Consider the following 27,284-nt stretch of genomic DNA (forward strand, 5'->3'; position numbering starts at 1 on the left):
TATATTATTTGTAGCCGTTTATTTACCACCACAAACCGATGCTGGCACTAAGACCGCACTCAACCAATTCTATAAGGACATAAGCAAACAAGAAAAGGCTCAGACAGAAGCTGCCCAGTGATGCGAGCCTACCAGATGAGCTAAATGCCTTTTATGTTTCTTTTCGAGGCCCTTTACCACCTGGACAAACGGGAACACCTATGTGTGTATTCGGTGCATGTGACGAGTAAAGTTTGATTTGATTTAGAGCTGCCGCTTCAAGGTGCGGGACTCTAACCCGGACGCTTATAAGAAATCCCGCTATGCCCTCCGACAAACCATCAAACAGGCAAAGCGTCAATAAAGGACACAGATTTAATTGTACTACACTGGCTCTGACACTCGTCGGATGTGGCAGGGCTTGCAAACTATTACGGACTACAAAGGGAAGCACAGCCACAAGCTGCCCAGTGACACAAGCCTACCAGACAAGCTAAATTGCTTCTATGCTCTCTTCGAGGCAAGCAACACTGAAGCATGCATGAGAGCACCAGCTGTTCTGGATGACTGTGATGATCACGCTTTCTATAGCCAATTTTAGTAAGACCTTTAAACAGGTCAACATTCACAAGGTCGCAGGGCCAGAATAATTACCAGGATGTGTACTCCGAGCCTGCGCTGACCAACTTTCAACTTTCAACCAACATTTTCAACCTGTCCCTGACCAAGTCTGTAATACCAACATGTTTCAGGGTGACCACCATAGTCCCTGTGCCCAAGAACACCAAGGTAACCTACCTAAATGACAACCGACCAGTAGCATTCACGTCTGTAGCCATAACTACACATCATGGCTCACATCAACACCTTTATCTCAGAAACCCTAGACCCATTCCAATTTGCATACAACCCCAACAGATCCACAGATGATGCAATATCTATTGCTCTCCAAACTGCCCTTTTCCACCTGGACAAAAGGAACACCTACATGAGAGTGGTATTCATTGACTACAGCCCAGCATTCAACACCATAGTTCTCTCAAAGCTCATCACTAAGCTAAGGACCTTGGGTCTAAACACCTCCCTCTGCAACTGGATCCTGGACTTACTGACGGGCCGCCCCCAGGTGGTAAGGATAGGTAACAACACATCTGCCACACTGATCCTCACCCCCCTCAGGGGTGAGTGTTCTGTCCCCTCCTTTACTCCCTGTTCACCCATGATTGCATGGCAGGGGGCGGCAGGTAGCCTAGTGGTTAGAGTGTTGGGCCAGTAACTGAAGGGTTTTTACCGAGCTGACAAGGTAAAAATCTGTCGTTCTGCCCCTGAACAAGGCAGTTAACCCACTGTTACTAGGCCATCATTCTAAATAAGCATTTGTTCTTAACTGACTTGTCTAATTAAATTAAATTAAATGGCCAAGCACGACTCCAACACCATCATTAAGTTTGCCGAGGACACAACAGTGGTAGGCCTGATCACCGACAACGATGAGAGGTCAGGGAGCTAGCAGTGTGGTGCCAGGATAACAACCTCTCCCTCAACGTGATCAAGACAAAGGAGATGATCATTGTATCATGTTGTAAGGTATGACCCAGGTGCAGACAGTGTTGGAGAAAATAAAGTTTATTCTTTAAACGGGCAGGCAAACGACAGGTCAAGGCAGGCAAGGGTCAATGATCCAGAGAGGGTGTAAGGCACCGGAACAGCAGGCGGGCTCAGGGTCAGGTCAGGCAGAGGTCGGTGATCCAGAGTAGAGGCAAAGGTACAGGACGGCAGGCAGGCTCAGGGTCAGGTCAGGTCTGGCAGGGTCAGGTCAGGTCAGGCTCAGGGTCAGGTCAGGCAGAGGTCGGTGATCCAGAGTAGAGGCAAAGGTACAGGACGGTAGGCAGGCTCAGGGTCAGGTCTGGCAGAGGTCGGTGATCCAGAGTAGAGGTAAAGGTACAGGACGGTAGGCAGGCTCAGGGTCAGGTCAGGCAGAGGTCGGTGATCCAGAGTAGAGGTAAAGGTACAGGACGGCAGGCATTCTCAGGGTCAGGTCAGGGTCAGGTCAGGCAGAGGTCGGTGATCCAGAGTAGAGGTAAAGGTACAGGACGGCAGGCATTCTCAGGGTCAGGTCAGGCAGAGGTCGGTGATCCAGAGTAGAGGTAAAGGTACAGGACGGCAGGCATTCTCAGGGTCAGGTCAGGCAGTAAAGATCAACACCGGGAAACTAGAAAACAGGGAAAATAGCAAAGACAGGAGCAAGGGTAAATGCTGGTAGGTTTCAACGAACAAAACGAACTAGCACAGACAGACAGAAAACAGGTATAAATACCCAGGGAAAGATGAGCAACATCTGGAGGGGGTGGAGACAAGCACAAGGACAGGTGAAACAGATCATGGCGTGACACGTTGACTACAGGAAAAGGAGGGCCAAGCACATTCTCATTGACGGGGCTGTAGTAGAGCAGGTTGAGAGCTTCAAGTTCCTTGGTCCAAACACACCAAGACAGTCGTGAAGAGTGCACAACAACTCCTTTTCCCCCTCAAGAGATTGAAAAGATTTGGCATGGGTCCTCAGGTCCTCAAAAAGTTATACAGCTGCACCATCGAGAGCATCCTGACTGCTATGTCAACTGCTCGGCCTCCGACCGCAAGGCGCTACAGAGGGTGGTACGTACGGCACAGTACGGCCCAGCCCTAAAAATGGCCAAAGACTCCAGCCTTCCTAGCCATAGACTGTTCTCTGCTACTGCATGGCAAGCGGTACCGGAGCACCAAATCTAGGTCCTAAAGGCTCCTTAACAGCTTCTACTCCGAAGCCTTAAGACTGCTGAATAGCTAATCAAATGGTTACCTGGACTATTTGCATTGTCCCCCCCTTTTTATACTGCTGCTACTCTCTGTTTATTATCTATGCATAGTCACTTTACCTCTACCTACATGTACATATTACCTCAATTACCTCGACTATCCTGTGCCCCCGTACATTGACTCTGTACCGGTAACCCCTGTATATAGCCTCACTACTTATTTTATTGTTGCTTTTCAATTATTTGTTATTTTTATATAAAAAAATATTCAGTTTATTTTAGTAAATACTTTCTAACACTTATTTTTCTTAAAACTGCATGCCTGCTGAATAGCTAATCAAATGGTTACCTGGACTATTTGCATTGCCCCCCCCCCCCCCTTTTTATACTGCTGCTACTCTCTGTTTATTATCTATGCATAGTCACTTTACCTCTACCTACATGTACATATTACCTCAATTACCTCGACTATCCTGTGCCCCCGTACATTGACTCTGTACCGGTAACCCCTGTATATAGCCTCACTACTTATTTTATTGTTGCTTTTTAATTATTTGTTATTTTTATATATTTTTTTTTATTCAGTTTATTTTAGTAAATACTTTCTAACACTTATTTTTCTTAAAACTGCATTGTTGGTTAATGGCTTGTGAGTAAGCTTTTCACTGTAAGTTTACCTACACCTGTTGGTTAAGGGCTTGTGAATAAGTATTTCACTGTAAGGTCTACCCACACCTGTTGTATTTGGCACGTGCCAAATATAATTGTATTTTATTTGATGTTTGCCCGTTTGTATGTAGGCCTAATGTAGTCCATGTTACATTTAGCCCATTGAAGGAATATTTTCTGCACAATAGCCTATCCATATTGGCATCTGATATCAGACCCCTTCTCCCCCTCCCAGCCAGGCTGATGGGCAGTAATGTTCCTCTGCAGTGACATGCTTTATGAGGAGGTAGAGGAGATTTTGGCTCAGCTTAGTCATTAAGAATCCCTTAGCGCTTAATGAAAGATTACTAACTGTTACGTCTAGTGCCCTGGCCAAATTTTCAATTTAAAACACAGACCTTTACCATCCATTTAAAACACATGCCATCCTGCCCCATCCCTCAATGTGATTGGACAGGCACTTTGTTTACTCCCAGAGTACAGCCCATATACATACAGCGGACACAAAATGGCAGCCTTTCACTGGCCCTGAATTTATTATTAGCCAAGCGACTGCATGTTTTATTCTTCTTTTGGCAACATGGCATGTTAGCATAGTATGTGGCAAAATACATGTATGTTGTCAATTAGTGCGGTCGCGTATGTTTTGAAAAGAAGAGGATCACTGTTTGTCCAGTATGGCGACAGGGACAGTGGAGGACGATATACTGTTAGCACCACACTGACGTCAGTTTCACAAGCCGTTTTGAATATTATATATCCATAACTGCATTATATACAATTCAATCCTGTTGTTGTCATGTTTTGGTGTATACAGTCCAGTGGCTGTGCTCAAATGAATGAGCTGTAGCATGACGTAGAGACTTGTTTAACCTTTAAAGGTTAATGGTCCTTCCCAGGAGGCCGAGGGGCTCTGAAACAGTCCCAGTGCTAGGATCATGAACTCAGAGATCACAGAGCTGCAGAGAGAGAAACAGTATCTTACACACGTCGGACTGGAAAGGGACAGGCCTTTTAAGTCTAGTGTTCTGTATAGTGTTTTCCATCTCGTTGTCTCGGAAGATTTAGACATGTTTACTGTTGCTTAGAATTGGACATTGAATCAATGTCAAAATAGCGGTCCTTCCAGAGATACAAGGGGATCCTTTGACCTTTGACTGCTTGGTTTGACCTCTGATGTATCAGAAGAGAATAATAGAGGGGAATATATCTGTACGGGAAAAAGAGAAGAACTGTCTCATTGTGGAGATGGTTTGTTTTTCTGTGTGATGAGAAACAGAAACGGTATACAATAATCTGTGTGCAGTAGGCTGGCTAATCTAACTCAATCCACTTTTAGATTCCTAATCATCTGTAATCTGGGACCAGACAGTGAGGGATCTGTAGTTAAGGGAGACTCCTCCTGATGTTACATCGTTGTGCGTCAGGACAGAAAAACAACATAGAACTGTATGTTTAGGACAGTAAAATAACAAAAGCTATACATAGTATTGTGTTCGTAAACCACTTAGAAACCGTTTCTGTATTCAAATGAATGTTGCGTTCTCCCCTCTCAGAGCCCTTTCCCAATTAGCCTTGTTGTTGAACTCTGACACCAGTGATGGAATAATGGTGACTGCCTTTCAGACCTCAGTAGGAGCAGGGTTTGGCTGACTAAAAAGATTGAGATTAAAACAACAAGGTCGGTAGGTAGACAGCTGTCACAGATGAAGCAAACCCTGTTGTTCACTTTCACTTACTGCCTTGTTACCTGCAAATGTAAGATAACATTGTAAATATATTTATATATATATAATAGATAGGGTTGGAAGAAATGTTTAATGATTTATGTTTAATGAAATATGTTATATTTGATGTGATCAACATGTTGATAATAGAATATGTGAAAAGAGATTAAAAAATGTATCTTGTTCCCTCCCACCTTTCTCCTCTGCTGTTCTTCCCCCTCCCCCTTCCTTTCAGTAGGTATAAAACTACCGGTCTGGGAGCAGTCCTGGATCAGCCCATTAATCAAGTTTTTAGGCAGACCCTTTTTGCAGGGTTTAATTATGAACCATAGGTTTGCTCTGAGAAAACAAAAAAACTATCTCATGCACCCAAATGAAATGCCGAGATGTATTCATTGGACAAGAACCCCTCTGAGCTCTCGACATGCACCCACTCTCCCTCCCTCTCCCTCTCTCCCCTGCTCTCTCTCTCGTTAAATACACACACAGCACACTCCCTCCTACCTCACACACGGACATTTGGGTGCCGCTGCAGCGTTTCGCTAGCTAGAGTTTTTTTCCTCCAAAGAAAAGTGCCTCTAGGGCGAACAACAAAACAATGTTGTGGTCCTGACTAACATTGAATGGATAAGCCATCTATTCTTGAGCACTAATGAGATTAGGGTGTCATTGCAGACATGGGTTGCAGCGGCATGGTACCTTTTGTTGAGCTCCGTGGGGAGTGTTTTCCCTGTCAGTCCTTCAGCGCTGGAAATGGCGTTCTGATGCTGAACAAGGAAGACGCGGTGCAGGCGGATGCCAGCGAATAGAAATTACATGTTTTCCATAAACTGGTTTGTGGTGTGGATTCCTAGTAGTGGTGGACAAAATGAAGTACCAGCAATACATAACGGTGATGCAGATGGCTATGGGGGTGACTGCCGTCAACAGAGACAATTGCATCCCTCCTAAGAGACAGATGTGGTGAGTATGGATTTCACCGTGTGGGGAACCGGGGTGATGCTGAGGAGAGGAGTATAGCATAGTGTATCTACAGTCTACCGTATCACTCTAATGACAGCGGAGAGGAAGACAGAGAGACAGAGAGAGGAACCACACAGCCAACAATGATCTTTTTAGCTTTGTTGTCAAGGAGAGTGGGAGTCTCTCTTTGTGACATGCTTAGTTAGGATGAGCAGCAGCTGTTTGCGGAAGTCAGCTCAGCCTCCCTATTTGTGCTCATTGTTGCCATGACTGTGGTAGTGGGCAGGGAGGAAGATTGTATGCCGGTATATGGTTGTATATGTGTTCTCTGGGCAGGGGGATTGTTAGCCGATGCCGATACATGGTTGTATCTGTCATGTATGTGTTTCAGGCAGGGAGATTGTTATGCCTACTTGGTTGTATTTGTGCCTACACTGTGTTATTTGGGCAGGGTGATAGAATGCCAGTAGCACATGGTTGTAATCTGTCTGTGATGAACTAGTGGTGGCACATCCCTCTCAGAGGAAGAAATCACACATTAACTGTGATGATCTAGAATGATCCAGAAAAGATGAAAGACCAGGTGAAAGTAGTAAGTAATAAAGGCATTGTTATCTAGACACAATGTGTCAAATATGTCGGATACATTATATTTTAGTCTGATGAATACTGTGTGGACTCGATGTTGCTTCATTTTTTGCTCTCTGCATCTAATTCAAATGAATAGCATGAAAATATGTAGCATGAAACATAATCTCCTTCTGTTATCAGTTATTGTTCAATACTACTGTAAAACAGGAATTACTGGTGCATGGAAAGCTATATCACTGGAAGGATTTCCTGTTGATGGGTGTATCTAATCATCAGAACCCCTGTCACGCTCTCTGTGGTGTGTGTCTACATCTCAGCCTTCCCACCGGTCTGTTGATAACCAGATTGACAAATAATCTAATTTACCATCCGTCCATTACACAGAACACGATTCGTCCATCCAGATGTGACCACCATACTATATTCACTTGTCCTTATACCCCAGTGGTTTAGTTCAAGTTCAACCTATGGAAACGTGGAGTGGTTCTGTATTATACTGCAGTAGTCACGGTAAGACCAGGACAAAGCCTTGTCAACTACCTGTGTTTGGTCGTTCTCCGAAACCCTTTTACTTAGTGTCTTAGTAACCACCTTATCATGAAATCAAACCCTTACTGCTTCAGGATAAATAAATCATGTTTATGAAAACATTCCAACTCTGTGTGTGAAGAAGATTCCAGATCAGCAGTCAAAAAGCCTCAGATTGGGAGTGGGAAGAATGTTTTCTCTTCTAGAATGTGCTCCTCCTTTCTTTGTGTGAATGCTGTCACTAGTGTTGAGAGAGCAGCAGCAAGCACTGAGGTTCTTTTTTTGACACTGCTCCCTTAAGAGAGGCCGTGCTGTGCGATGGGTCTCAGGGTCATCCCATCCCATGGTGGGGGGAGGGGGATACCCATTAAAATGAGATTACGATATTGCCTGATGGACTGCCCCAAGCAGAAGCCAGCTAGCCCCTGCTAGGCTAACTTCCTGTTGTTTTGTATTGAGTCATTGGCCAGAATGGTTGTAATCTCCTCTCAGCTGGTTTATGGCACTAAAGGGAACAGATTAAATTGGGTTTATTGACTTGTGGCTGCCCCTATCCCCACCCCCATACAGTGCCTTCACCTCATGGGGGGGACATTTGAATCAGGCATCATTTAAGACGGTTGTAAGTGGGCTTATCATACACAGCAGGGTGCTCTCAGTGGAGCCAACACTGACCATATTAAAAAGGATAGGAGGATGGCTGTTAATATACACTGAGTATACAAAACATTAAGGACACCTGCTCTTTCCATGACATAGACTGACCAGGTGAATCTTGGTGAAATATATGATCCCTTAATGATGTCCACTTCAATCAGTTTAGATGAAGGGGAGGACACATGTTAAGCATTGAGACAGTTGAGACATGGATTGTGTATGTGTGCCATTCAAGGGTGAATAGGCAAAACAAATATATTTAAGAGCCTTTGAACGGGGTATGGTAGTAGGTGCCAGACGCACCGGTTTGTGCCAAGAACTGCAATGCTGCTGGGTTTTTCACACTCAACAGTTTCTCGTGTGTATCAAAAATGGTCGACCACCCAAAGGACATCCAGCCAACTTGACACAATGGTGGGAAGCATTGGAGTCAACATGGGCCAACATCCCTGTGGAACACTTACGACACCTAGTAGAGTCCATGCCCCGATGAATTTAATCTCTCTCTCTCTCTCTCTCTCTTCAGTCCTTTTCCCTTCACACACAGACCAACAAACGGTGCATTAATTTATCAAGCACAGAGCCCATGTTCGGGGCCTTCAAGACCTCATGGTAATGTAACTGCGATCATTGCTCCTAAAAAAGCCTGACTGGAGGAGCAATGACAACAAGACCTATCAGACATGTATCCCCTCCAGGAAGATACAGACGTGGAGAAGCATAACTGTGAGTCAAAGATTCTCCCGGCCAGAATGACTCATGCCTGTCATGAAGACTCACAGGAGGCTGACAAGATGGAATCAGTCACTGGACCACAAACACCGGAGGACATGACAAACTAGCTAACCACATGTCCCTTTCTCATATGAACTTGGTAATGTCCTCTAGACGGGGCTTTTTATATTTCTCTTTACGGGACTACATCCAGCTTTATCAAGTGAATAGATCACGAGTCTAGGAAGTATGACAAGGTGACTCAACTACCCTACTTTTTCTGTTTCTTTCTAGTAAGAAAAGAGAAAGAAACCGAACTGGAGTTAGCTCACACTCAGTGAGATGCCCTGCGGCTCTCACCTTGCCAGTTAGGGTTAGGGAAGGCTTTGTCCTCACCTCAGTGCAGTCCATGGACAGATCCCCCATCACCCAGATGCTGAGCAGATGTTCCTGCCCTACTGTTCAATTATTACCCTTACATTACATGTACACACGGTTAGTCAGAGCCTAGTGTCAACCTGGACTTGGGTTAATACACTTTACACTCCATTACCAGACATTATGCCAAGCTGTGCTTTTATTGTAAGTGTTTCACCCTCTCTAATAAGGAGGATCTACGTGGAGAAGTGATCAGGAAAGATGAGGCGTGTGGCTACAGTGTGCTGTGTTGATGGTGGGTCTTTATGTGCCTCTCCACAGGGGTCACCACAGTGTTCGGATGTGACCGTTGGCCTGTCATGTCAGATGCAGGTCTAAATACCTAATCTGTCTATCCATCTGTCTAGCCTACCTAATCAGGGTGGCGATCCCTCTGATCCGACCTGCCTTGCGTCCTTTCTCCTGGCCACCTCATGAGTTTAAATAACGCCTGCGTTTTTTTTTTCTCCCCAATTATCTTTTCCACTTGGTTTAATATGCTTTGCTTTGTTTTGGCCCTTTCATATTCTTTAATTATTTTTTTATGCATCATGACATTGTTAATCTCAGGGATGCAAATGGGATGCAGCAAAATGCCTCTCTAGTCATCCCACGCTCCAGGAGGGATGAAACCTGTAGTGGATGAGTAATGTGTTGTAGTGGTGGAGCTCAGGGGATGTTAGGTCCGGCCAGGCTTAGCCAAGAGAGTCTATAGTAGACCACGTGCTGACCGTACTGTCCTTCAGTCCCTCTCAGTCTCTCTCAGGTTCTCTCAGTCCCTCTCAGTCTATCTCAGTCCCTCTCAGTCTCTCTGAATCCCTCTCAGTCCCTCTGTCTCTCTCAGTCCCTCTCACTCCCTCTCAGTCTCACTCAGTCCCTCTTAGTCTCTCTGAATCCCTCTCAGTCCCCCTGTCTCTCTCAGTCCCTTTCAATCCCTCTCAGTCTCTCTCAGTCTCTCTCACTCCCTCTCAGGCCCTCACAGGCCCTCTCATGCCCTCTCAGGCTCACAGGATGAAACATAGGCCTTCTCAGTGCAGTGAGTTTCTGTAATGGCCCAGATACAGTTATTGATGTGTCTGCTGTGTTCTTTCTTCCTCCTCCAACAGAAAAGCCTGAGACAGAGGTATCAGATTCATTCTCTGGCCTTTGCTGTCTCGGTTAAGTGCAGACGATTGTTCTGCAGGGTGCACGCTGTGTGAGGAACGGTCATAACTAAATACTTCAGAGGTACTTGAACATTGTAATGCTGAAGGCCCTAGTCCTTTCCCATTGGATATAGACACAATGGCTATACAGCAAGATAGCTTTGATCGTAACTCTTAAGCATTGGGTCTCCCTAGTGGCGCAGCGGTCTAAGGCACTGCATCACAGTGCTAGAGGCGTCACTACAGACCCTGATTCGATTCCAGGCTGTATCACAACCGGCCGTGATTGGGAATCCCATAGGGCGGCGCACAATTGGCCCAGCGTTGTCCAGGTTAGGGTTTGGTCAGGGTAAGCCGTCATTGTAAATAAGAATTTGTTCTCAACTGATTTGCCTAGTTAAATCAAGGTTAAAGAAATAACTACAAAATTTAAAGGTTGAATAGCATAAATAAAGTCCAACAGAACTATTGTGCTTTGATTATGGAGCTATATGCTCAAGTCCTACAAAGCCCAAACTTTCTGACACTCCATGCATAGACTCTGAACAGGGAGTTGATAGTTTAATATTTTATATATAGAGCACAGAAAATAGAGACATGCGTTTGTTGCTTTCATGTTTATGATCTGTGTAGCTACAATCCAGTCTCTTTTGAATGTGTTTTTCGAGACAGCTGAGAACAATTTCAACAGCAATGTCTTTCTCATGTAAAAGTCAACGGAAGGTGACATAAGACCTAAGGATGTGTTTGATCATCATCACCACAATGATTAAATGAAGTCAACTCATCCCACAGCTGAACCATGGAGCTAGTCTGGACCCAGTAGCTTAAGGTAGTTACTGGGCAGGGGCTAGGGCAGGGGTGTCAAACTCGATCCACGGAGGGCTGAGTGTCTGCGCATTTTTGTCTTTTCCTTTCAATTGAAAGAGCAATATGTAACATTTTTGTGCGAAACGACCAAATTCTCATAGAAATGTGTGTTAAAAATCTGTCATTCTCATTGCAAGCATAAAAAATAGAAAATAAAAAATAAATAAAAAAATGTCTAAGAAGAGGTAGATATGTTCTATGTGCGCTATTTCTATGCTTCCCTTGCTTAAAGTTGCAATATGTCACTTTTTGGGGCGAACCAACCAAATTCACATAGAAATGTGAGTTATAGTAATGTCATTGTCATTGAAAGCAAGTCTAAAAAGCTGTAGATGTGTTATGTGTGTGCTATTTCTATGCTTCCTGTTCGTAAGTTTAGCTTTTGTGTCTTTTACTTTTGGTTTTGTACACCAGCTTCAAACAGCTGATAATACAATATTCTAGGTTATGGAAAATATACTTTACAGTGGTTTAGATGGAACAATGATTCTCTACACTATACTTACTTGTTTTGTCACGTAAACTGAAATTAGGTGAACTATTCGATTTTAGCAACCAGGAAATGGCGGAACAATTTCTGCATGGTGCATCTTTAAGCACTAGTTCCTTACTAATTAGTGACCTTAATTCATCAATCAAGTACAAGGGAGGAGCGAAAACCCGCAGACACTCTGCCCTCCTTGGAATGAGTTTGACGCTTGTGCTGTAGGGTGTATGTATCAGTCAGTGTGCTAGTTGTGACACTGTGTTGCTCTGTACCATTCAGCCCCACAGCACATTTGTTTTACTTCCTGTGTTCCAAGGTCAAGGACTTATAGCACTGCTGTCAGGTATCACTTTTCACTGACTACCCAGATAGGCCATGTTGATTATGTAAAATAGTCATTTAGCTTTTCTAATGTCCACTTACCGAATCATGTCAAATCTAATCATCCATATTGTTTTTGATAATTAGTTCACCTGGTCGACACTGATTATCTTAAAATGTGTATCTGGCATCAAAGACGTATAGGTCATCATTATTATCACTACTAATGTACCAGTGCTTCCAAAATACCTACTGTCCTATTTGAGTGAATGGACATGCTGGGTATGATGTGAACCGCATGGTGAGGACAGTGGACTTAAACTGCCGCTTTTCAAAACCATTAGCGCTATTGCGGTGATGATATAACTATATCCATGTCTTTTAAAATGCGTCAATGCTGAATCAGAGACTATCCATAATAGATGTTTAGGGGCGAAAGCTCCAGGATGTCGTAATGTTATGTATTCACTACCCAGTAAAAGCAACCTTGTCTCAAAGCATTCCGTATTATTCTGTATGGAAATCCGAGACACTCCATTTAGTATGATATGTTACAAATTACAATTTGCAAATATATATTTAGAATTTCCAAAACGTATGATATGTTACAAATTCTAGCTAGGTGGCTAACATTAGCTAGCTGGCTAATGTTAGTTAGGCAAGGGGTTAGGGTTCAGTTTAGGAGTTAGGTTAAAGGGTTAGCTAAAAGGGTCATGGTTATGGTTAGGGGAAGGGTTAGCTAACATGCTAAGTAGATGCAAAGTAACAAAAAATTAGTAAGTAATTGAAAGTTGCTAATACGCTAAAATGCCAAATTTGTCCGAGATGACATTCTAACTCGCAACCATTAGGTTGCTAGACGTTCGCGTTATACGCCCACCAATCCACCCGGACCAACCACCCTACTTTCGTCTGTCTTATGTAACCATAACATATCATACTAACTCGGATTTACATTTACTATGTTACGTCTAGTCTATGAGACCAGGCTTGTATAAGACGTGTGGATCAAGAACCATGCTGAGGTTGTCTGTAAAATGCTGTGATGACCTCTTCAGTCCTCTTCAGATTCTCTGTTTCTGGACAAATCTTCATGTAATATTCATAAACTTCACCTCTCACAAGAGTTACTGCTTACATTATTTTTTTTAAATATTCATTTTTCTTAGAGTTGAGGCCTTGTTTGTTGTAAGGGTACACAAGGGATAGGACAAACAGTGTTTGAGTCTAAGCTGCTCAAAATCTTGCTGCATTACTCCACAATGGCAAGGAAAGCAGTCCATATTTGCACATGCGGCAAGTTTATTTCTGTTTCGTTGGAACACATAGTTCGCAAAGTATTCACTCTCACAAGGACTCTTCTGTGTGCTTTAGTTTCATGTAGATGGGTTAGTAGAGTGTACCACATAGAGCTTCTGCATGGTCCCTCTGCATGGGCCAGTTGATCCAGAGGTACTGTACCATGATCAGTGCTCCATCCATAGCCTGTATCAGAGCAGAGAGAGAGCACAGCTACAGTGCCATACCATCCATCTGAATGCAAGTCTTTCATTCTTAGAAATCTACTCCAGAACCCCACAGGACTTTCTACGCTGCCACTCGGCTGTATGAATGGAGTCCCCTCTTCACAGCTGCTATGTACAGTAAGACTCTGGGATTGTGGTTGTCAGATGCTCCTCCAGATTGAATGCAGTGTGTGTGAGTGAGTGAGTGAGTGAGTGAGTGAGTGAGTGAGTGAGTGAGTGAGTGAGCACTCTGGTAGCTTTGAGAGTAAATCCCTGGTGTGCGTGGGCTGGGATGGTCAGTAGCGGGGGAGTGAAGAGGTCATGGGAGAGAAGCCCAGGCAGCTTCCAGCCTCTACATCAGGGCTGCTGCCCATCAGCCATCATCACGGGGCCAGAGCAGGGAATGTGATGCCAGGCAGGGCACTGAGGGGAGGCAGTCCCCAGGCTTGTCCTAGAGGTTTTTGGTTTCGGGAGCCAGTAACTTCAGTGCCCGTGAATACATCAGCATGTGTATGGCCCTATCACGAACCAACAGAGATAAAACAGGCCTCTGTGCTATTCTCTCTTATCTTGCATCTCTTCTGAATCTGTTGAGACACAGTCAGTGGTACCAACATACACAAGGCACTTATTATATTGGTCTTATGCTCTGTTTGATGCTCATCGTTTTTCTTTGAATTCAAAGTAAAGAATGTTTCTTCTTGTGAGGAGCTTTGTTGCGTTGTGAATAAACGGTAACAGCAGAAGATTCGACCCTGTCTTGTTGTCTTTATAGAATCACCTCTCAAAAGACCCATTTCACGATCCATACCATTTACTGCTCACAAAAGCAAAGGAGATGTGTATCAGTGCAGCCCTGAGGTCTAATTTTATGCAGGTCGAAAGTGCTTACTATACATGCCGTGACATTACTTGAATAAGTAATCAGCTTGCAGAAGGGAGGACTAGGTAGTCAGCACTATTGTATTGCAGTAATGTCACTAAATCACTCTATACCCAGAGCTCTAGTGCTGCTGCAGCTGTAGTTGGAGCCATTTCAAATAATGTTTACAGAGCCAATTACAAACCTTTAGGAGCTTAATCATGATTTCCCTACAATCTTTGACACAGAGTTATACCACTTCCTCTCTCGCCTCCTCACAGCTTTCACATCGCCTGTTTGATTCCTAAACTCAGAGGGCTGTAGCAGTTTTAGGCTGTTTGACAGTGGGACCGGATATGAGTATAAAGGTTATAGTTTCCCCCAAGCAGCAGCAGCCACATAAATGATCCGCTGTGACAGAATAGCCTCCAGAAGCCCCGATCCTCTCCAACATCTGGATTCCCGCAGGCTGGGGGTCTGTGGGGGGATGAGTGTAGCCCTGGTCCCTGGCGGTTCTGTTCAGCTAGCGGTTCTCTTCAGAGGGAGAGTGTGGCGGTGCATGGTAGAGCCTAGCTCTGGCTGAATAATGGAGGAGTAGGAAGGATGCTCCATACCTCAGTCCCCCAGGGGTCACATGACATTACACCCAATTATGCACACTTGCCTTGAATGCTACTCAACCCAACAGGGAAAAGTGTCCATTAAAGAAATTAAGAGAAAAGGGAGAAAACGTAGTGATCTATTCTGTATTCAGCTGTGTCTCTGCTGTCTCAATGCTGCTAGCATTGAGCTTTGTCCATCCATTTTGAAAGTGTGTGGTGTAGTGGTGATTGTGTATGTACGTATTGTATGTGAACACTAATGTGGTGTCTCTGTCCCTCTGTCTCCCTCTGTGTTCCAGGGTGACTCCCACAGATGGATTGTCAGGGATAGGTGCCACGGGGATAGGCACCGCGGCTTCATCCGCTGCCATTACGGAAGCTCAGGATTCAGCAGAAGCAGCTGCAGAAGATGCTGCAGCTGCTCGTGCCGCTGCTCGTGCCGCTGCTCGTGCCGCTGCTCGTGCAGGTGCTATGTGTGGTTCTGGTGCTATAGGAGGATGCAGTGTAATGTTTGCCACCTCCACACTCTCGCTCCCCATGACCCAGGGCAAGCCCTCCCTCCGCAGGATCAAGGGCCGTATTCACCGCAGCAAGAGCCTGGACAGCATAGACCTGCTCGACTCCAATGTAAGTTCTAAACGGGCTGAAATGTGTGTGTTTGCTTTCTAATTATAGTTAACTGAGGACATGGATAATGTGTCACCCTAAAACTCATGGATAATATAAATTATCGTAATGCTGCTTAAATGCTATTATCTAAACCCCCTGCAGTTGGTCATGAATCTACGCAAACTCTTTAACTATTACCAAAGGTACTGAAGAGACCATTTAAAAGGGATATGGTTTTCATCTTTCCCTGACAAAATGTCAAACCTGATGACTATCTTTACTGTACAAATGGGCTTTTCAGTTCATGTAAGTGCCTACAGGTAAGTTCAAATAAGTGCGTACAAGTGAATATTCATAGGGGTATGTTATTAAACTAAATCAAGAATATTGTCATGTAACTTCATGGTTATCTGGGGACAAATAGTACATTCTTCACCATCAGCAAATTAAGTTGATATTTTACCCCTTTTTAAAATATTTGTAAATAGGGCCTGCTACCTTTTAACTGTTAGGAAAGATACAACCACCTGGCTGCATTATTTGGTTCCCTTAGGGAGGTTTTCTAATGGAGTGTGGTGTAAAGCAAAGCTTTGATCTCTGTCCTCATACATGAAAAGCAATTGCTATTTGAACCGATACAGGCTGAACTGATTTCTATAGGCTCTACTATAGACATATATATCACTGACAATTGGAAGCCTCCCACTTACTCAGTGATAGTCTGTAAGTACAGTGCCTTCAGAAATTATTCACACCCCTTGACTTTTTCCACATTTTGTTGTGTTACAGCCTGAATCTAGAATGGATTAAATATCCCTTTGAGCATGGTGACGTTATTAATTACACTTTGGATGGTGTATCAATACTTCCAGTCACTACAAAGATACAGGCATCCTTCCTAACTCAGTTGCCGGAGAGGAAGGAAACCGCTCCGGGATTTCACCATGAGGCTAATGGTGATTTTAAAAGAGTTACAGTTTAATGGCTGTGATTGTAGAAAACTGAGGATGGATGAACAACAGAAGGAAAAGAAGGAAGCCTGTACAGAATAAAACATATTCCAAAACATGCATCCTGTTTGCAACAAGGCACTAAAGTAAAACTGCAAAACATATGGCAAAGAAATTAACATTATGTCTTGAATACAAAGCATTATGTTGTTTGGGGCAAATCCAACACAACACATCACTTAGTACCACTCTTCAGATTTTCAAGCATAGTGGTGGCTGCATCATGTTATGGGTATGCTTGTCTTCCGTAAGGACTAGCCAGTTTTTGGAGGATAAAAAATTAACAGAATAGAGCTAAGCACAGGCAAAATCCCAGAGAAAAACTTGGTTCAGTCTGCTTTCCAACAGACACTGGGAGACAAATTCACCTTTCAGCAGGTTAATAACTTAAAACACAAGGCCAAATATACACTGGATTTGCTTACCAAGACGACATTGAACGTTCCTGAGTGGCCTAGTTACAGTTTTGACTTAAATTGGCATGAAAATCTATGGAAAGACTTGATGTCTAGCAATTTTTTAATTAGGCATTATGGGATATTGTGTGTAGATGGGTGTGAAAAAAATATATTTAATCCATTTTGAATTCAGGCTGTAACAACATGTGGAATAAGTCAAGGGGTGTGAATACTTTCTGAAGGCTCTGTATATAGTTATTATGTGGCCCCTCTCAGAGATGGCACACCAGTTATATTAGAAAGCTTGTACGGAAAGGGAAGCAGTGCAATGCAGCCTTGTTAATCATTCTCAGCGACACACACACACACACACACACACACACACACACACACACACAAACACTCTGCCAGAACACCTTCAGTTATGCAATATGTGACTTCTGTCAGTTTACCATTGAGTTCTGTGAAACCTAAAGCATTCCATATGTCCCTGGCTGACTGAGTGAGTGATTTATTCTTCTAAAAAAGAGTAATCTGATAAATGGTAAGCTGCTTGAATCAAGCTCTAAAAACCATGACAACCCTGGGAATCTGCAGTAGCTGAGAGCAGCTTGGCTTGGCTGGCAGTTGGTTTCTCCTCTCTGGTCATCTCATATGAATTGCTCTGAATGGGGAGAGGGGGATGGGTGTCGGAAAAGCAACCACCGGTTTATGAAGTGAGAGGATGCCAACTTGCCACTAATGCACAATAATGCTGCTTTTTAGGGCCACTGGAACACACAGGACATTTCATGCATTCAAACAGCCAACTCTCTTACATAGCCAACATTTTGTAACATTCACCTTACATAAATACACACAGATTTGCACTTCCTTTAGATGTAACACCTGTCGTGACACATCTTGTGTTTACTGCGCCACCCTCACTAGAATCCCCTTGATACAAACACAGACTCAGACATTACCCAGTGGAAGAGGAGCCTAAACTAACAGCTGTATCTGCTTATTTTGTGTTTTTGATGAGGATGTAATTGGGAGATCATGTATTTTGGTAAGGGCTCATAATTTGGCACCTCCACAGCAGCCGGCCTGTCCTCATGTGTCTGGGTAGGGGCTCATTATTCGCCACCTACACAACAGCCGGCCTGTCGTCTGTGCATGAGAGGTACTCATTATGACTAAATTTAGAAAAAGCACCATTTGCATTTTACAGAAGTTAATCCATTATTGATGTGGTGGAGCTGGAGGTGGCAGTAATGGACCAGCTGTTGGTCTAGGTGGCACAGAGCAGCATGGCTATCCTGACTGGATACACATTCACACACGTACTGTTAGGTTCTGACAAACAGAGTGAAAAACTAACGGGCAACTAGTGAAAGCTCAAACCAAGTATTTATACTCTCCTATTAGGCTGAGCCTCCTCCTTGTACATTTAGACAGCCAATACATCTTTGTTGCTAGGTAGGAAGTTAAGTGATGTGTGTAATAGAACTGTTACTTCTCCCTTCATCTGACCTGACCTCGCCCCCCATTCCTCACTAATCTACAGCTATCCAATCAGTGACCGCAGCCAAGTGATTGCCTTTTCCCTCACTTAGTAACTTTCCAGACCCATACTTCTTATCCAACCTCCATTTGTAGTTATTATGGATCCCCATTAGCTGCACTCTTCTTGGGTTCCAGCTAAATTAAGGCAGTTTATACAATTTTAAAAACATTACAATACATTCACAGATGTCACAACATACAGTGTGTCCTCAGGCCTCTACTGCACCACTACCACATATCTACAGTACTAAATCCATGTGTATGCATAGTGCGTATGTTATCGTGTGTGTGTGTGTGTGTGCCTGCCTATGTTTGTGTTGCTTCACAGTTCCCGTTGTTCCATAACGTGTTTTTTAATCTGTTTTTTAAAATCTAATTTTACTGCTTGCGTCAGTTACATGATGTGGAATAGAGTTCCATTTAGTCATGGCTCTATGTAGTAATGTGTGCCTCCCATAGTCTGTTCTGGACTTGGGGATTGTGAAGAGACCTGTTGTGGGGTATGCATGGGCGTCCAAGCTGTGTGCCAGTAGTTTGTAGCTGTGTGCCAGTCGGTGCATTCAACATGTCAATACCTCTCATAAATCAAAGTAGTGATCAAGTCAATCTCTCCTCCACTTTCAGCCAGGAGAGATTGATATGCATGTTCCTAGGCTGTCATTGAAAATAAGAATTTGTTCTTAACTGACTTGCTTAGTTAAATAAAAGGTCAAATAAAAATATGTTTTGACCATGACAGTTTATAATATAGGGTTACTCCAAGCAGTTTCGTCATCTCAACTTGCTCAAGTTCCACATTATTTATTACAAGATTTAGTTGAGGTTCAGGGTTTAGTGAGTGTTACAATGCTTTTAGTTTTAGAAATATTTGGGGCTAACTTATTCCTTGCCACCCACTCTAAAACTATCTAAAGCTCTTTGTTGAGTATTGCAGTCATTTCAGTCGCTGTAGTAGCTGTATAGTGTTGAGTCATCCGCATACATAGACACTCTGGCTTTACTCAAAGTCAGTGGCATGTCGTTAGTGAAAAATGTAAAAAGCAAGTGACCTAAACAGCTACCCTGGGGAATTCCTGATTCTTACTGGATTATATTTGAGAGGCTTCCATTAAGGAACACCCTCTGTGTTCTGTTAGACAAGTAACTCTTTATTCACATTATAGCAGGGGGTTTAAAGCCATAACACATAAGTTTCCAGCAGCAGACTATGATCGATAATGTCAAAAGCTGTACTGAAGTCTAACAAGACAGCCCATTGACCCCACTATATACATTCCTCATACATGTAATCATTCACTTCTAGTGTATCAAGTATTTAAAGCTCAAATCCAGCAATACACATGCACTAGTGTTGCACATTATAGTGAAACTTCTGTGCTTTTTTGATTCTAGAACACGAAAAATGGTTTGGTACTAGAATATTTGTTACTTTCGGTACTTCTATCAAACGTGTCTCACGTCATCTACTGATTGAGAGTGTATCAAGTCTGTCTATCAGCGCAGCCGATGTCACCATAGCGCGAGAGCCCCGTGCCTGATCAACTTCCTCATTGCTAGCTCTAGCCTGCCATGAAGAACCACTGAACTCACATGGGATTCTGGGCTGTATCACCACTTATTATGTATTGAAGTTTACACACTTGAATAATGCGACACGGCAGAACTTTTCCCAAAACAATGTCCAGTACATGCTAGAACACTACAAAGCAAGAAGATTTTTGTAGGCTACATTTCCTTGCTAGCTTACAGATGAAGCCAACATCAATTCACTAGAGTACCTTGTTGTGATAATATGCAAACCATAACGCAAAATATTGCTGATTACTAAGCTGATTGTCACCAAAAACTGTATTCATTCACTTCGTCTTCCCCCACCTCATGTCTCTCCCAGTCAAGATTATCTTTGCTCGAGCCTTGAACGGACTCTGTGTGTGAATGACGTCATGGGTCTTAAAGAGATTGCTTCTTCTATACAAATGTTGTTGATCAGTATAATAAAATAAGTCCAAAATGGAAGGTAAACATATTGTTTTTCATCTGTAGCCTCGTGAAATCAGCCAAAACAAGATCAGTAATTTAATACATGCACACACAATACATCCAAACTGACAGAGCTTGAGAGGATCTGCAGAGAAGAATAGGAGAAACTCCCCAAATACAAGTGTGCCAAGCTTGTAGAGTCATACCCAAGAAGACTCAAGTGAGTAAAGGTGAGTAAAGGGTCTGAATACCGAATGAACTGTTGTTTTTTTCTCTCTTTGTCGGTTCTCTGACATTTACCTCTCTCTTTCAATCTCATTTGTGATAGTGATATGGTGCTCCAAATCTTTCAGTGAAGAACACTGACTGCCAGCATAGATGACAGCCAGGCTAGGCCTTGGGCTAAAACCTCCTCCTCCAGCTTGAGCAAGAGATATTTCCTCTGAATTACATGTAACATCTGAATCATTCCCCTCCTATTTGAGGAGCATACGACCCCTGGGAGGGAATACAAAATGGGAGATAGAGAGTTAGTTATGTGGTTTAAATGGTTCCCTGTGGGTATTCCTTTTACACACTTCTTCAATGTAAGGGTGTCCCATCGCTAGCCAAGGAAACCTCAAAATTGTGTTCAGTGGAGCCATACAATCACCAGGACATAAAGGCCTTGTATTGTTTTTATGACTGAAGAACCGGAAACCTTCCAAGGGCCTGGCTTGCAGGGTATAACAGGAAGGCCATTGAGGCTCTGGAGAACATGCACCCTGTCACCCAGACTGTAAAACACTCTTTAAGCCTGATAGATTAAACAAAATTGCACACCCACCAATCAAGTCAAAATGAACTCCAGCCGTTAAAACTGTAGGCCTATATGAAATTACAGCATTAATAGCACTGTTCAATATGCATTTACGTGAATTGTGAATAGACCTAGGCTACATCTTGAGTTACCCATATTATCGATAGATTTACCATTAAAATAAATGATTACCATTATGTTGTAATGTAGTTAAATTGCTAAAAAAAACTAAGTATAATTGATTGTATGATTGTTTAATTGATAAACATTGCAGATGTAATGATATTGAACTCAAAAGATCTGTCTGGATCAAGTGCCATTCTGTGATTTTGACTAATACGGCTTCTTTGTTTTGCTGTGGTATCATTTTGGTTTCAAGTATCGTGATGGTATCGAGTATTGTGATACTAAACCTGGTCTCAGTATCGAAGTAAAAATTCTGGTATCGTGACATCACTTCCACAGACACACATGTACGGGTGCACACACACACTGTCACGTTCACCGTCTTCAAACTCCCTGTCATAAATGAGTCAAAGTGCAGCGTGCATGTAATTCCACATCTTTAATCGAAGTGAAACCTTCACAAAAAACAGGTAAACAGAAACCGACCGTGACGCAACCGTGGTGCACACAAACACTCACAGAAAACAAATAATTACCCACAAACACAGGTGGGAAGAAGGCTGCCTAAGTATGATTCCCAATCAGAGACAACAATAGACAGCTGCCAAAGAAACAGACAACAGTTAATTCGGTATTCAGACCCTTTACTCACCTTTGCTCACTTGAGTCTTCTTGGGTATGACGCTACAAGCTTGGCACACTTGTATTTGGGGAATTTCTCCCATTCTTCTCTGCAGATCCTCTCAAGCTCTGTCAGTTTGGATGGGGAGCGTTGCTGCACAGCTATTTTCAGGTCTCTCCAGAGATGTTAGATCGGGTTCAAGTCCGGTCTCCGGCTGGGCCACTCAAGGACATTCAGAGACTTGTCCCAAAGCCACTCCTCTTGTCTTGGCTGTGTGCTTAGGGTCTCCCCAGTCTGAGGTCCTGAGCAGGATTTCATCAAGGATCTCTATGTACTTTGCACCGTTCATCTTTACCTTGATCCTGACTAGTCTCCCAGTCCCTGCCGCTGAAAAGTATCCCCACAGCATGATGCTGCCACCACCATGCTTCACCGTAGGGATGGTGCAAGGTTTCCTCCAGACGTGACACTTGGCATTCAGGCAAAATAGTTCAATATTGGTTTCATCAGACCGGAGAATCTTGTTTCTCATTTTCTGAAAGTCCTCAGCTGCCTCCAAGCAGGCTGTAATGTGCCTTTCACTGAGGAGTGGCTTCCGTCTGGCCACACTACCAAAAAGGCCTGATTTGGTGGAGTGCTGCAGTGATGGTTGTCCTTCTGGAAAGTTCTCCCATCTCCACAGAGGAACTCTGGAGCTCTGTCAGAGTGACCATCGGGTTCTTGGTCACCTCCCTGACCAAGGCCCTTCTCCCCCGATTGCTCAGTTTGGCCGGGCGGCCAGCTCTAGGAAGTGTGTTGGTGGTTCCAAACTTCTTCCATTTAAGAATGATGGAGGCCATTGTGCTCTTGGGGACCTTCAATACTGCAGAATTGTTTTTGGTACCCTTCCCCAGATTTGTGCCTTGACACAATCCTGTCCTGGAGCTCTGACATGCACTGTCAACTGTGGGACCTTGTATAGACAGGTGTGTGCCTTTCCAAATCATTTTCAATCAATTGAATTTACCACAGGTGGACTCCAATCAAGTTGTAGAAACAGGATGCAGTTCAATTTTGAGTCTCATAGCAAAGGGTCTGAATACTTATGTAAATAAGGTATTTTTGTTTTTTATTTGGAATACATTTGCGAAAAAAATCTAAAAACCTGTTTTCGCTTTGACATTATAGAGTATTGTGTGTAGATTGTTGACGTTTTTGTCATGTAAAAAAATCAATTTTAGAATTAGGCTGTAACGTAACAAAATGTGTAAAAAATCAAGGAGTCTGAATACTTTCCGAATGCACTCTATATACCAGTGAAATTTGGATTAGATATTTCTATAGAATGTACCAGATGTGTTTTTAGTGAATCTACCTGAATTGAGGGATCGGAGATAGAGAGAATGGAAGGGAATCAAAATGATTCTATATGGTTTCCTATTCAAAGTGGAGTCATCCTTCAATCAGGCTACTCTTCAAAGACACTCTATTCATAATAGTATCTCCATCTCTCCTTCCTCGCTGCATCACTTCATGTTCTCTCCCCATATTTCAATAGCGTCCCCTGCCTTCTAGGCACTATCCCCTCTCGTTTTCCTTCTCGGGACTATCACAGGATAATATGAGACCGTTTTCATTTCACCTCAAGAGTTCATAGTCATTGCATTAGCTTCTTCACATGCAGTAGCTGCATTAGCATTATTTTCTCCCTCATGTAGCCGAGGACTATGAACGGTCTATGAACGGGAGTCAAAAACATGAATAATAGATTAAGAAAATGATCTACTCCATAATGCAGTGTTTTTCTTGCCGTTCCAGTTATTTTTGTAAATGTTAGCTGAGGAGAAAAAAAGGTCCTTTAGTGCTGGAGCCTCCAGAAGGTGAATGCCGTAAGAAGGAGGCAGGTTGGAGATGTAACTCACCTGGGAATACTGTTATTAATTATTCAGGGAAAACCTATGGCTCCCCCATTTGTCTTCTAATGCAAAGAAGCTGCCAATGTCTGATGCAGAGAGGATCAATTATATAGAACAATGCCATGGAACTGAAACAAACTCTGCCAAAGACTAATGAGCTGAGAGGGGAGATTTGTGATCACTTGATGACTTCAGGTATACAGTACTTACCTTTGGACAATGGAGCACCTTTGGTTGTCTAGAAATGTTCCACCTGTCATTGAGCGTTATTGACTTGACTGTACTGTACATGAAGAGCCTTCATTTTACAACCACCGCTCCCCGGCCGCCGATGACGTAGACGTCAATTAAGGCAGCCCCCCGCACCTCTCTGATTCAGCAGGTTTGGGTTAAATGCGGAAGACAAATTTAAGTTGAATGCATATTGTTGTGCAACTTTTTTTCACACTCTTCACCTGTGTATGATAGTTAGGCGGTACAGTAAACAGAGGCAGAGCCCCTTGGTAAACACAGTGTAGTGAGATGACTGATAACTGCAGCGGCCTTTGTGTGCAATGATTTTATTCTGCAGGTGAGGACTCCCTGCATACTCCAGTGAGAGAGCTAAGTGCAGAGAGAGAGAGAGAGAGAGACAGAGTGGAGAGAGATGAGGAATGGATGAGAGGAGTAGGGTGATGAATGAGAGGGAGGGGTAGAGATTATGACATGGATACAGTTTATGAGGGATGAGAAAAAACGGGAATAGATTAAGATATTTCCCATGTGTAGGCAGACTCACACACTCATCTTATCACTCACAACTCCCACATGGCGGGGACTTTGTTCTTAGAAAACAACAGTCAGTGGAAAAACTGCAATGCATATAAAGGCTTTTCGTACCCCAGGGGAACCATTGGTCTTGTGTGTGCTTGTATGAGTGTGCAGACGTGTGCACTTGATGATGTGTATGCACTTGTGTGTGTTTGTGAGTGTTCACCTGTCTTACAGGTGTAAACATCTAGAATAGGAGGTGTTGGAACAACCCCACAGTAAGCTGATTATTGCTGAACAATCAGTCCAATTAACACAATGGAGCTTTACGCTTTGGGGTCACAGGCATCTCTTAGTGCAGATCACTGCGCTGATACACTGCCAATAACCCCAGTTAGCCTAGTAAACTCAGTCAGTCACTGTAGTCTGTCTGTGTTGCTTTGGCTGATTCTGTCGTGTCAGAGGCCCAGCTGTGGAGCAGTCGGGTGCCTCCTGCTCCAGGGTAGCACAACTGCACGCTTCCAACCTCCTGCATACTAACACACACATTTATGAACAAGAGTATATGCATGCACATGCTCACACACACACTACCTTTGCCTCACACGCAGCCGATGCCAATTTCACTCAGGTCTGTTTTTATCATAATATAATAAATATAGCTCATGGAAATACACTAGATTTATGAGGATATCATTGCATTCATCCTTGTCTGGTGCATTAGGCGTAGATGAAGTGCTTGGTGTCTGCTGAACATAGGAGAACAAGCACAAAAATAAACAAACAAACAATGGCGGGTGGCACATGGAGTCTGGATTAGCTGGCAGCCTTTCAAATTGACCACAGATGCTCGTTACTGTGCTCCGAAGCCTCTAGGGTCCCTGCAAATGCATGTGTTGTCACTGATACCTACCTAACAAGTGATGCATTATTAGGCTGTAATCACGTGGTTTGTAACATTGAGAAGCACACAGGCACATCACACCTGCATTTCACACACACACACACACACACAGTAGAATGTCCTGTGGATAATACTATCCATAAACATAGCCAAACCCTTATTTAAAATTGTTTTCAATTGCTTTGGTTCTATTTTCACAAGTATGTGGTGAATTATTAGTACAAAACTCCAAACTGGTTACACTTGCAACGCAGCAAGTCTCATATTCAAAATGTTTTGTTGTGCATTAATTTTGTTTGAAGTCATCTTTCACCACAAAACCATTGATCCAAAGATTACTGTGAAATATCATACACACGCACGCTTATACACAAATGAGCAAGCCTGTGCTCATCTCTGTTGTGTTCAGCCATGTTTGAATCCCTCTAACCACTCTTACACAGTGGGATTTTTCTTGAATTCATTCATGGTGATTTAAGATGGATTTGACCCTAACCCTGTGTCCAAGATTATCCTTACCTATCTGGCAGCTTCATTAAATAGTTCTTGCAAAACACCAGTCTCAACATCAACAGTGACTCCGGGATGCTGGCCTTCAAGGCAGAGTTCCTCTGTCTAGTGTCTGTGATATTTTGCCCATCTTTATCTTTTATTTTTATTAGCCAGTCTGAGATATGGCTTTTTCTTTACAATTCTGCTTAGAAGGCCAGCATCCCGCTGTCACGTTCTGACCTTAGTTCCTTTTTTATGTCTTTATTTTAGTTGGTCAGGGCGTGAGTTGGGGTGGGCATTCTATGTTTTGTTCTGTTGTTATATTTCTATGTGTTTGGTCTAGTATGGTTCTCAATCAGAGGCAGGTGTCAGTCGTTGTCTCTGATTGGGAGCCATATTTAGGTAGCCTGTTTTCTATTGTGTTTTGTGGGTGGTTGTATCCTGTGTTAGTGTTTTCACCATACGGGACTGTTTTGTTTGTGTGTACTTTTAAAAATTTTGTTCAGTTGATTTAATAAATATATCATGATGGACACTTACCACACTGCACATTGGTCTGATCCTTGCTACTCCTCCTCCTCTGAAGAGGAATTCCATTACACCCGGAGTCGCCTCTTCACTGTTGACGTTGAGACTGTTTTGCGGGTACTAGTTAATGAAGCTGCCAGTTGAGGACTTGTGAGGCGTTTGTTTCTCAAACTAGACACTAATGTACTTATCCTCTTGCTCAGTTGTGCACCGGGGCCTCCCACTCTTTCTATTCTGGTTAGGGCCAGTTTGCACTGTTCTGTGAAGGGAGTAGTACACAGCGTTATACGAGATCTTCAGTTTCTTGGCAATTTCTCGCATGGAATAGCGTTCATTTCTCAGAACAAGAATAGACTGACAAGTTTCAGAAGAAAGCACTTTGTTTCTGGACATTTGGGCCTGTAATCAAACCCACAATGCTGATGCTCCAGATACTCAACTAGTCTAAAGAAGGCCAGTTTTATTGCTTCTTTAATCAGGATAACAGTTTTCAGCTGTGCTAATATAATTGAAAAGGGGTTTTCTAATGATCAGTTAGACTTTTAAATGATAAACTTGGATTAGCTAACACAATGTGCCATTGGAACACAGGAGTGATGGTTGCTGATAATGGGCCTCTACGCCTATTTAGATATTCCATAAAAAATCTGCCGTTTCTAGCTACAATAGTCATTGACAACATTAACAATGTCTACATTGTATTTCTGATCAATTTGATGTTATTTTAATGGACAAATGTTTTTTCTTTCAAAACAAGGACATTTCTAAGTGACCTCAAACTTTTGAACGGT

The 27,284-nt window shown here is 43.1% G+C and overlaps 1 protein-coding gene across 13 annotated transcripts in view; it reads left to right on the plus strand.

The window, feature by feature from the left end:
- LOC115113578 (tight junction protein ZO-1-like) overlaps nt 1-27,284 on the plus strand; it is a 179,298-nt gene that overhangs the window by 18,839 nt on the left and 133,175 nt on the right. For 11 of the 13 annotated variants that reach the window (XM_065013032.1, XM_065013039.1, XM_065013040.1 and 8 more), the window contains exons 1-2: nt 5,702-6,133; nt 15,132-15,459. In XM_065013032.1, coding sequence (XP_064869104.1) covers nt 6,039-6,133; nt 15,132-15,459 — 423 coding nt within the window. In that variant the 5' untranslated portion in view covers nt 5,702-6,038. Of the gene's footprint in view, nt 1-5,701; nt 6,134-15,131; nt 15,460-27,284 lie in introns of those variants that run through there. The other 2 variants (XM_065013035.1, XM_065013036.1) reach the window with 1 other exon arrangement.

This window comes from Oncorhynchus nerka, linkage group LG28 (assembly GCF_034236695.1).
Source record: "Oncorhynchus nerka isolate Pitt River linkage group LG28, Oner_Uvic_2.0, whole genome shotgun sequence".
Lineage (NCBI taxonomy): Eukaryota > Metazoa > Chordata > Actinopteri > Salmoniformes > Salmonidae > Oncorhynchus > Oncorhynchus nerka.